The sequence below is a fragment of the Mus caroli genome, unplaced genomic scaffold (genome assembly GCF_978045245.1).
Source record: "Mus caroli unplaced genomic scaffold, Mus_caroli_1 scaffold_18, whole genome shotgun sequence".
Taxonomy (NCBI): Eukaryota; Metazoa; Chordata; class Mammalia; order Rodentia; family Muridae; genus Mus; species Mus caroli.
In genome coordinates, this window is record NW_028227273.1 from 25,834,930 (window position 1) to 25,847,407 (window position 12,478).

General features: G+C 42.6%; 1 protein-coding gene across 14 annotated transcripts in view; it reads right to left on the reverse strand.

Annotated features, from left to right (window-relative positions):
* Nucleotides 1-12,212, reverse strand: part of Epb41l3 (erythrocyte membrane protein band 4.1 like 3) — a 173,509-nt gene extending 161,297 nt beyond the window's left edge. For 2 of the 14 annotated variants that reach the window (XM_085832862.1, XM_029471192.2), the window contains exon 1: nucleotides 12,001-12,192. In XM_085832862.1, the coding sequence (XP_085688988.1) occupies nucleotides 12,001-12,055 (55 nt within the window). In that variant the 5' untranslated portion in view covers nucleotides 12,056-12,192. Of the gene's footprint in view, nucleotides 1-12,000 lie in introns of all 14 variants that reach the window. The other 12 variants (XM_029471194.2, XM_085832860.1, XM_029471200.2 and 9 more) reach the window with 9 other exon arrangements.
* Between the last annotated feature and the right edge of the window lie 266 nt (nucleotides 12,213-12,478).

Genomic DNA, 12,478 nt, shown 5'->3' on the forward strand with positions numbered 1-12,478 from the left:
GACCCAGCACTTGGGAGGCAGAGGCAGGCAGATTTCTGAGTTTGAGGCCAGCCTAGTCTACAAAGTGAGTTCCAGGACAGCCAGGGCTATACAGAGAAACCCTGTCTCGAAAAACCAAAAAAAACAAACCAAACCAAACCAAACCAAAAACCCACCTCAAGAACAGAGGGGTATAGTAAACAAAAGAAGGGGGAGAGGGCGTGTTTTGCTACAGTAGATTTGATTTAAAATCTGTAGGAGGAATGGTGGAAGCAGAAACATCATCAGAAGACTACACCAGTACTTGCTACCAGGAAGATCTATCAATGATAGCACTGATGCTCTTCTGCTTACATTGTCTTCTTTCCAAGTGTCTCCTCCATTCAGACATTTCTCAATAGCAAGGGGAACGCATGTGTTGGCAGGACAGCAGAGACAACCACCATCCCGCACCTTATCCCAGTCATCGAAGGTTTAACACTCCCAGTCATGAGATGCATGGAAGCCATGGATCCCAGATGAGAGACATCATCTCTGAAGACTTTGCCCAAATACACATGACCTTAATCCATCATTCAGCAACAACAGGGCAGATCCAAATCAGAGGACATGCTGTAAAGTGACCTAGTGAGTTCAGATTCAACTTGCCAAGGTTGAAAAGGACAAGGAGAGATGGAGAACTGCCACTGAGGGAGGAGACCGGATCTTGAATGCAAGGTGGGATCCCAGAGAACATAAAACAGACAACAGAAGGAGAAAAAAGTGAAAGGTGTATTAGATCTGTTTTTAGTTGCTAGTATGGTACAATTTCTTAGTTTTAATCATTGGGTTTACAAAAGAAAATGTTCACACTAGGGTGGATGCTGTGCGTTTTAATTCCACATAAATAGGAGAATATACCTGGCACATAATCACTGGATTCCAATCAGTGTTAAACATGCCAGTGGCAGTGATACAGATATGTGGACCCAGTATGTGATTGATCCTGACACAGGTCTTCTCTGCAGCCCCTGACCTACCCATCTCTCCACTGACAGAGACAATTCAGTCACAGGTATCTTCCTGGCTGGCTGTATTCAAACACTACCAAGTACCTGCTCTGTGAGAGATGCTGTATTAAAGTAAGCATTGCACAGAGATAAGAGAGACCTAGTCTCTAAGTCTGTGTTCTTTTGCTATACTAAAATACCAGAGACTGGGTAATTTAGAAAGGAAAGAATTATGGTTTACATAGTTCTGGTGGCTCAGAAGTCTAGAGGCATAGTGAAAGCAGGTTATAACAAGTATAATAATAATAATAATAATAAAGTACAGAGACTGAAAGAACAAACCAAAGGATTGCTCCCTGCTTCATGGCTTCATGGTGACTTACAGCTATGGTAATCAATGTACTCCTGACAGAAGAAACTTGCTTCCAGAAGATGAGCATTAATGCCATTTAACAACCTGATGACCTCTTGAACCCATCTCCTCTCAATAACATTACGCTGAGAATCAGATTTCAAAATGAATTTGTTGAGGGAAAGGCACAGCAATGAGCCTCTGTACTGGAGAGCAGGCTGTGCTGTGGACAAGCCCTCACATAGCTAAGCTGAGCCTTGTCCCTGGAGACAGGAACTTGGGAAGACAGCAGGAAGGGATTCTAAGCAGAAGCAAATTTCCAGGGTCCCTGAACTATCCAGTGATTTGGAAAAAAAAAACCTGTAAAGAAGCAGGTGGGAAGTGTTTGAACAGGGGCACAGGAGGCCCAGGTGATTGACAAGGGTGTACATCAGGGTTGGGCTTGTAGGTGGTGAGTTGTCTACAAGGCACCATTATATTCATATCTTAGAAATAGCATCTGCGTGCATTTAGGAGAAACAACAGGTAAGGGGATGGCAGAGACACCAAAGTTTGCTATTTTTTAAGCTACAGGTAATACCAAAATTCAAATTTAAAAGCACTTGTGACGTTTTTCATGTCGCTAAGCTGTGATTCAGGTACCAATAGCAGGGATGGGGGAGCAAGATGAAGAAGCCTGCCAGAGAGGAAACCATCTAGTTTCATTTAGTTTCCTTCTTCTGTGAATCAGCAGCTTCAATTTTTGATTGACACATAGAGATGTACTTATTTGTAGTATTTACTTAATGCATATATGGTGTGTGATGGTTTGATCATGGTAACAAGCCTCTTGAACATTTGTCATTTCTTCATATTTAAAATCTACAAATCTTCTCTACGTTGTAAAATACACAAGCTGTTGTAACCTATAGTCACACCATGTATTGCAGAGCATGTTTTTGTTTTTGTTTCTGTTTTTGCTGGCCCACTTTATTTCTAATTTTTTTATTATTAGATATTTTCTTTATTTACATTTGAAATTTTATCCCCTTTCCTCATTTCCCCTCTAACTCCTCCCATCCCATCTCCCCTCCCCCTGCTCACTGACCCACCTACTCCTGCTTTCCTGTCCATTCCCCCTACACTGGGGCATCTAGCCTCCATAAGACCAAGGGCCTCTCCTCTCATTGATGTCCCACAAAGCCATCCTCTGCTACATATGTGGCTGGAGCCTTGAGTCCCTCCATGTGTACTCTTTGTTTGGTGGTTTAGTCCCTGGGAGCTCTGGGGGGGGGTACTGGTTGGTTCATATTATTGTTCCTCCTTCAGTTACTTGGGTCCTTTCTCTAGCTCCTCCATTGGGGACCCTGTGCTCTGTCCAATGGATGGCTCTGAGCATCCACTTCTGAATTTGTCAGGCACTGGCAGAGCCTCTCGGGAGATAGCTATTTCAGGCTCCTGTCAGCATGCACTTGTTGGCATCTACAATAGTGTCTGGGTTTGGTAAATGTGTATGGGATGGATCCCCAGGTGGGACAATCACTGGATGGCCTTTCCTTCAGTTTCTACTCCAAACTTTGTCTCTGTGTCAGCTCCCATGACTATTTTGATCTCGATTCTAAGAAGGACCAAAATATCCACACTGTGGTCTTCCTTCTTGAGCTTCATGTGGTCTGTGATTTGTATCTTGGGTATTCCGAATTTCTGGGCTAATATCTACTTATCAGTGGGTGCATACCATGTGTATACTTTTGTGATTGGGTTACTTCACTCAGGATATTTTCTAATTCCATTCATTTGCCTAAGAACTTCATGAATCATCGTTTTTTATTAGATATTTTCTTCATTTATACTTCAAATGCTATCCCCAAAGCCCCCTATACCCTCCCCCTACCCTGCTCCCCAACCCACCCACTCCCGCTTCCTGGCCCTGGCATTCCCCTGTACTGGGGCATATGATCTTCGCAATACCAAGGGCCTCTCCTCCCATTGATGGCCGACTAGGCCATCCTCTGCTACATATACAACTAGAGACACAGCTCTGGGGATACTGGTTAGTTCATATTGTTGTTCTTCCTATAGGGTTGCAGACATGAATCATCGTTTTTAATAGCAGAGTAGTACTCCATTGTGTAAATGTACCACATTTTCTGTATCCATTCCTCTGTTAAAGGACAACTGGGTTCTTTTCAGCCTTAAGGCTGCTATGAACATAGCCTGTGTCCTTATTATATGTTGGAGCATTTTCTGGGTATATTCCCAAGAGTGGTATAGCTGGGTCCTCAGGTAGTTCTATATCCAATTTTCTGAGGAACCACTAAACTGATTTCCAGAGTGATTGTATAAGCTTGCAATCCCACCAGCAATGGAGGAGTGTTCCTCTTTCTCCACATCCTTGCCAGCAATTGCTGTCACCTGAGTTTTTGATCTTAGCCATTCTGACTGGTGTGAGGTGGAATCTCAGGGTTGCTTTGATTTGCATTTCCCTGATGACTAAGGATGTTGAACATTTCTTTAGGTGCTTCTCAGTCATTCCATATTCCTCAGTTGAGAATTCTTTGTTTAGCTCTGTACTCCATTTTTTAATAGGGATATCTGGTTCTCTGGAGTCTAACTTTTTGAGTTCTTTGTATATATTGGATATTAGCCCTCTATGGGATGTAGGGTTGATAAGATCTTTTCCCAGTCTCTTGGTTGCTGTTTTGTCCTATTGACAGCATCCTTTACCTTACAGAGCTTTGTAATTTTATGATGCCCCATTTGTCAATTCTTGATCTTAGAGCATGAGCTATTGGTGTTCTGTTCAGGAATTTTCCCCCTGGAATAGGTCTGAAATCCTGGGTGTTCAGGAGGCTGGCAGAGGTAAGAGGATTACAAAACTGTGGGTATCTTGGCTATGGCATGGGTTCAAATCTGGCTTGGGTGGCTTATTGAGCCGTGGTCTCTAAATTAAACCTCAGAGCCTGCCCTTGGTGTCCTACTTCCTCTAGCAAGACCACACCCCCTAAACCTACACAAACAGGAAGAAAAGGAACCCACTTACAAATTATAAAGGATGGTGAAAAAGTCAACTTTTCATCTTGCTTTGCAAAGAAATTACGATGCTCACCCTCTTTCCCCACTCTCTTCTGCCCAGCCCCCAGTCACCACCCCAGCGACCAGGAGGCCACTGCCCCAAGGACCACAGAGGGCTCCTTTGTCACAGGGCCGACCAGTGGGGAGGTACTTGGGGGTCAGAATTCTACCCCAAAGGACTACATTCCTCATCAAGAACTATTCTCCCAGAACAAGCAGCCACAGGAGTGAACCATTTCTCATTTACACTGGAGAGTGTGCTCATCTGGGAGCACCCAGATCACTCAGAGAAACATGCCTCGGCCTGCCCAGTCTTATCTCATTTTGCTTGGCTACTCCTCTCCCCTCTTATGGCTGGAATCAAACCCAGAACCTGTCCATGTGGAACAAGTGTTTGTCTCATTCTAAGAGGCTAAGTTTCTTCTCTTCCCTCCTCTTCACAACCTTCCTTTTCACTCTGGAAGCAACACAGACATGTTGGCTGGCTTTGGCCGCATCTATGCGGTCAGTCAGGAAGTGACCTCCAATGGGCAGATGGGACCTTCTCCAATACTTGTGCCAGATTCAAGAAAATTACTTTCATCACTAATTAACGAATCCCCTACACCTCAGGTAAGTGACTACTCTTTCCTTTCTTTCTGCCAAATCGCAAGAGAAAATGAAGTAGGCGATAGGGTGACTCAGAGGCTTGGAGGGTAGATTGGTAACATGAACTAGGGCTGTTTTCAATTGTTTATTTGTGCTTGACTTTGAAAATGAAAGGGAGAGGGAGGGAGGAAGGAAAGGAGGAAGAAAGGGGGAAGAAGGGAGGGAAGGAAAGGATGGAGACATTTTGAACTCTGTCTCATTTTAGCAAAATGTCAGTTATCTACAAACACATGGAATAATGGGAGAAGACACTCTGCTTGTATTGATACTTTTCCATCGTTCTGAGATTTTATATTTATAAAATACAAAATAAAGTATCCATTTGTAGTGTTTTCTGTGTTGTTTATATCTAAATTTATATCACTAATAATTATGATTATTCCATAATTCAGAAGCTATTTTTAAAACCTTCTGTTTTATTCACATATAATAACAATTGAAGTTTTTATATATATATATATATATGCATATATATATATATATATATATATATATATATATATATACTTGTTTTATTGCATTGAGTTACGAGGTAAAAGAATCATTAGCAAAATGCTTCTTTCAGCCTAAAAATATTGTTAAGGTAACATTCTGTAGAGGAAATAGAAGGCAAATAAAAATTTTTGGAGGTTAAAAACATACGTACAACATCTTTGCCGGGCATGGTGGTGCACACCTTTAATCCCAGCACTCGGGAGGCAGAGGCAGGTGGATTTCTGAGTTCGAGGCCAGCCTGGTCTACAGAGTGAGTTCCAGGACAGCCAGAGCTACACAGAGAAACCCTGTCTCGAAGAACCAAAAAAAAAAAAAAAAAAAAAGATATCCTCCTGTGCTTGTGAAGTATATGACGGTAGACAATGGTTTGCTATGGCATTTAAAAGGCACATAAAAAGTAAGTTGTGTGTTGGCTCTAAAAAGTAAGATATGCATACAGTGTCTGAAATTGCATGCTGTAAGACTATTTAAAAAAAACTTAGTTGTGTATTTTTAATCGTGTAAGGAGTATATAGTTTCATCAAAGTGGTGCTAAATAGCCTGCAGTCATAGCAGGAAAGAGGAGGGGAGAACCACCCCTCCAAAGCCACCCACACACATCCCTCTCCTCTGCACTGTGATACCAGATCCCGGGGATGGTTTAGCAAAAGAGCAGGAGAAAAGGCAAAGGTTCTGTTGATGTTCTTGAAAATGTTCTGGAACTGTAAGTATAAAGCACGGGTCTAGCTCCCCCAGGGGGGCACGCGCATTTGCCAGGGGCTCCACGGGGGGGACGAATACAAGTCCTGATTAGATGCACAACATCCGTGAGTGGCACTGATTATATATCAACAGAAGGACAGAGGAACAGAGTCCCAGGCTCTCCCAGGCATCTCCCTAACAGCATGTGTTCGAAACAACCACAGGCTCTCTAATGGAAGAAGAGTGTCCAATATTTCATTCCTGGACTTCATAGTTTTGGACCAGCTGATTTTTCTAAGTGAAGAAGTTGTTCTGGATACATTGTGCTAACCCCTTTTGCATCAGAATGTTTTAAAAGCTTTGGCACAACACTGATATGCTTCAGGACTCTTGTAATCACTTGAGGTGGAAGCCACGCACGGTAACGTCCACCTGTCTGTCACTTGGGAGGCTGAGACAGGCATGCTGTGAGTGTGGGGCCAGCTAAGCCTAAATGCTAAGACTAAGTCTCAAACAAAATAAAACACAAATTAAATAAATAACAACAACAACAACAACAGAAACTCAGATTGAACACCTAGGAAAGAAAACTCAAACTATATAGTCCTATAAACCTTGCAGAAGTTGGTTTGAGATGGATGTATCTCAGTGGGCAGAGTACATGTCTAGTGTGCAGGAGGCCCTGGGTTCACTGCTCAGAGCTGGATGACCTGGTATAGTAGTTGAGACTTGTAATCCCAGCACGCAGAGGTGGAACCAGGAAGATAAAACTCAGCTTCATAGTATATCTGGGGCCAAGCTGGGATAGATAAGACCTTCGAACAAAACTCAATAAAGCACTGCAGAGTCAAAGATCCAGTAAAGCTTGGTTGGTACTGCTTATAGGGTCTCCTGAGCCAGACTGTCTTAAGTCCAAGGTTATAAAATATATCTTGAAGATAGACCACAGATAGACACACGACTGTATGCTTCAACAGGACTGTATAGTGTCCTGAAAGAAGTTGTACATCGGGAATATATATAGTCAGGTCCTTCTGGTATGGGGCAACGCCCAGAAGTAAATGAAAGGGGACAAGTGACAGTGTCTAGCCTCAGGTAAACTGTCTCCACTCAGCTGTTCACAGCCTGAGTGGCTGTGAGGGGATGAGCTTGTTTTTAGGAAGTTTCGGTACACATCAGACAGAGTTAATCCACTGCTCAGTACCGATCGTTCACCTTTTAATTTGGAATTACTTTTACTGCTGCGTGCACGACAAAAAACAGTAATTATGAGTCTGCAGGGTTCAGGAACAATTAGATTAAAGTGTTGCTGAGGCGTTATATATAAAGTATTATCCCTAATTGGAAGTGTCCCTTGGGAATGAGTGGCCATGCGAACAGGCGGCACTTGAGTGAAGGAAAGAGGGATGTGCACAATTGTGGCTTCCTTGGTGACAAATGGCTTTACAAAAGACTTTTAACACCTTAGAGACAGACCCCTCTGAGGCAGAAATTTCTCTTCCCGGAGGTGAGCATATCTCACTAAATTTCGCAGAGCAGGCAGTTTTCTGTGGCCATTATTCAATGTCTGTAAGTAGGGGGCTACATAGGTGACATTTCTAACTCCAATTCATAATAATTTTCCCTGACAATGCTTTAGTTACAAGTATAACTAAATTATAATTGCATAGGAAACTTCAACTTATTGTGCCTTATACATTAATTTTAGGTTAGCACACAAAATAATTGGTTTCATCCTGGCTTTTCCATACATACAGGCCATACATATATAATAGGAACTATTTGGGGCTTGGGTAAGGAAGAGAGTCAGTCTGAGGTGGGCAGAAGGCATGGGGGATAGAAACAAGGAAGAGAAAAAAAATAAGAATGCAGTAGAGTAACATTCACCTCTATAAAATCTTGAATTTTGTCATCTACATTAAAGAGATTATAATCAATGCTATTTTCAATGTTAACCATAAATAATGCAAGCTTTCCATAGTACACAATTGGGAATCTAGGAATGGAACATAATTTTACTTGTTATTATTGTTCTTAAAACCAAACAAACAATTGTGCCCACAGGAGAGTCCAGGGCGACTTCTGACTCACTGTGCAGCTAAAGCCAGCAGAAAACATCTAGTTCTCCAGCCTCAGTCTCCTGAGTTTGGGGGATTACAGGAATGTTCCACCAGTTCTGTGTGGCTATGATAGTGTGTGTGTGTGTGTGTGTGTGTGTGTGTGTGTGTGTGAGAGAGAGAGAGAGAGAGAGAGAGAGAGAGAGAGAGAGAGAGAGAGAGATACTGTGTGTGCATGCGTGTGCATGTGTGTATGCACAAACACATGTCAGGATGCACATGCATGCCAATGTGTGGGCAGTTCACCACCTAGGTGTAACAGGTTAGAGGACACCTTGTGGAGCCAGTTTCCTCAGCCTACCGCATGTGTCCTTAGAAATGGACCTCAGGGTTTCAGCCTTGGTGACAGCCACCTTAGCCCACTGATCTACAGGTGTGATAACGCTTGCATGGTGGGGCAATGCAGGCAGCATTCAGGTGTCTGGGGGTGGGAGTTACTTTCTACATCTGCAAAAGGCAACAGACAGCTGTGCTTTGGCTGTGAAAGGCACCCAGTGCCCACTCTGGCCTCATCTATTAGGGGTCACTTCTGAATTTTGTCTGTCTGGTTCCTTCTCAGTCACCATCTCCACCCCCCTTTAAACCCCAAAGCAAGACTTAAGAATGTAGGGAGTAAGAGTATGTCAGCTTAGACTTCACCTAGCTTCTCCCATAGCTAAGAAGGCACGCTCTATACACAGGCTTTATAACATCCCTTGGTTGTACAGTGGTATTTCTCATTTCCTAGACTCTGGCATTTGGAATAAAAGAATCATTGATTTTCTAGATAGCGAAAGCCTTCCTGTTCATGGCTTCAAGAGCGTTATGAATTGTATAGGCTCTTAATGAGTAGATTAGGTACATGAAGAAAAATGCTTTTAAATCCTTAAAACCCAGCTTGCCTGCTTCTAGACTGCAGCCCGTTCTTATGCTGGGAACTTTAGATCCTCAGGTTTTATTTCGCTGCTGTTGCCTGGCAACAAGATGCAGGCAGAGATGTCAGAGGTCAGGGAGCAAATCAATGTCATGGAAAGTAGCCCTATCAGCATTTCCCATCAAACTTTGGAATCTTTGCAGTAAAATAGGTTCCATTGTATTAAATGCCTGTATTTTTTTTCTTATCAAATGCCAAGTTTTTTAGAAACATTTTTCCCTTTCTGAATATGATTCCATTACACATGGGGAATTATGATTGTGTGCATGGCTTTGTAACAGGCTTCTCTACTACAGCAGATTACTTTGAAGGTTAAAGTGAACAACGTCTGGTGTTATGAAGCTGTGGCTATACGAAAAGTGGTTGTGGACATTCTTGAGAATATTCCAAGTATTAGAAACAGTCATGCCCTCACTGGGAATCACTGGTTAATATCACATTAGATTTTATTTTGAAGTGTAGCTCTCTGTTTATTAGGAAAAGTAATTAAAGGGACCTAGAGTTTTTCTTGCTTCTATTTCAGAATGGGAAAATTTGTGTTCGTGATTTAAATACCATCCGCAGTTCAAGTTTTCAATCAGTTCTGTACCATACACCTGAGGATGCATTGCTTGGAGAAGTAAATGAGGTTTGGTAGGATGCAGTATAAGGGTTATTTTGCAGTCTGGATAACATACTAGACTTCAGTGAGCAGTCATTCTAAAGAATGTTCACAAGCCCCCTGGCCCAATGCTTAGCTTTTCCAAATTAATCTTAATCCAAATAAGACAGCTTGAGTTAGAACGACATTCCTTACTGGTTTGGAAGAGACTGATGGTTAGTCTTCCTCTCCAGGTGAAGCAACAGCTACGGACCACTTAAGGATACACCCTTCAGTTTATCAGTGAGAAATACCTCTGCCCTTCCTCCTTTTTCAAAGGCTCTGAAAATGCTGACCTTTCAGTTCCAGCTAAGTTAGTTCTAAACTGAGAACCTACGCTGAGTAATTCTTACCAGTTATAAATAATTCCTATTCATGGGAAAGTATGTTCATGAATATAATTACCTAAAGGGATCTGTTGATTGTTCTCAAATTTTACCATTTTACCCTTGTGAAGAGGTAAAGACACCATGATGCCAGGTGTCTACTTATTGTTGCTGTCACTTCATGCATTTGGGGACATGGAACTTCTCTAGTGTACAGGCCTGCTTTGAAGGTTACAGTGAATGTGTGACAATACGTCATGTAGTATGTGAAAAATAATAGTGGTTCTCTAAGAAGTAATAAAAGTAGGTGGGAGCTACACCAAAGAATACAGGGAGACCTTATTCTGTGATGGCAAAGCATACGCCTGTGATTACAGGGTCACCTCTAAGGAAGGACAGGAAAATGTAAGCCAGGGGCCTTCTTGCATTAGGTCCCCAAGTGATATTTAAGATCCTGACACATACACCACGTGAGAATGTCACGTGTGCAGTTCACATTTGTGATGTGGTCGTGTTGAAAACGATACAAGACAATTATCATCAAAGTCCTGAATTACAGCCCTGGGAAGAAAGGCTCATTTTCCCCATCATATTCTAGCTTGGAAAGATATTTTTTTAATTCCACAAAAAGAATGGATTCAGTGAAAAGGTATCAGAGATACTTCATCGTTAGATGTGCAAAGGAAGATGGGATGTATTTCGAATGTAGGCATACTTAAACCATGACATCCCATGAGGATTTCTCAGAGTACAGCTTTGTTTTTTGAAAGCCATGATCAGCAGAGAGAGAGAGAGAGAGAGAGAGAGAGAGAGAGAGAGACAGAGAGACAGAGAGACAGAGAGACAGAGAGAACTGCAGGAGAGGGGTTGGGTTCCTATGTATTCACTGCCCCCTGCCCCTCAGGATGAGGCATGTAAAAAAGATGGAAATTCTTGAGACATTAAAAGCCCTTTGTGAAATGCATGGAAAGATTAAAGCTCTCATGGAGAGAAGTTCCTGAGGTGCCTGAGTTTCTGCTGCTTCTCTCTGGTCACCAGTCACTCCCAGTCCCAGGCACTGCTAGCATCTACTATTTGAAGGATCACATAAAGATCAGTACACCCCCAGGAAACTCGGGCATGAGGCTCTCTCTCCTGAAATAGCTGAGTTAGGTTTAAAAGCAGCCACATCCTTTGATTGTTGGGGAATTAACAACCATGCATCAGTGAAGTTGGGTTACCAGTTGTTTTTACAATTACTTACAAAGTAAACTTAAATTCCATCGCCCTATTCTTCTGTTTAATTCTTGGCATGGTATAAAATGAATCACAACTTGTGAGCTGAGAGATGATGCCCGAGTAGAAAACACTCTTGTCTTTGGAGAGAGTTCAAACTTCTCTTAACTACTTCCTAAACTGTAAGTTGCCATCACAACTAGAAAACCATTTCCAGACTGCTCAAACATGTTTTGCCAGCACAGAGAATTCCTAACAAATGGGTCAGACTGCTGTGTACAAGAGAGGACAAAAAGCTCAGGTAAGGTGACATTGTGGCTATGGCCCATGCCCTCTCGGCCCTACATTTCCCTGCTCAAACTAACAAGCACAGTATTCAAATGAGAGGACTGGTGCCAGAGCAAAGTCACAAGCGAGTAAACATGTTAAGAGTATTATGGAAGTAAGAATAATATCCGTGTTTCCCTTGTAGAATCCATGTGCTAATTTGCTTAATGGCTTATCGTATTCAGACTCTAATTACAATTATAATTCCCCACCACCATCTCACTGCAAAGATATACATGCAGGTTGGCAATAGAGAAAATTTACCTCCAAGTCCTAAGAGAGACTTTGAGCACAGATAGAGGCAGATGAAAGAAGGCATGCTGCACTGCAGCAATCTCAGCAAGACCGTGCAGCTCCACTCCTCCAGAAATACTCCCAGGGAAGCCCAGAGAGCTCCAGGCAGTAAAGGCAATGCTTTACTGCCCCTGCTAAATTCTCCTCTGGAAGGCAATCTCAAAGATCAAGCCAGGAGCTAGGAGCCATTAGTAACTGCGTAGCATTTTGGAATGTCCTTGGGATGCTACTTCTGCATCTTCCCCAGGTTCCCAGTGTGGTGGCTCCGCATGACTGTGCAGCGTTCTCCAGAATGCTGTGGAAGGAGAGTCTAGGAGAGACACAGAATCCCTGAAGCATCTAGGTCTCCCTGTGAGCCTGGCTTCCGGGCAGCAACGTGGAAGCTGCTGTTTGGTAGCAGCTTTCCAGCTTTCTCGGATATAATTTCAAAATTGTTTCATTCCCCAAT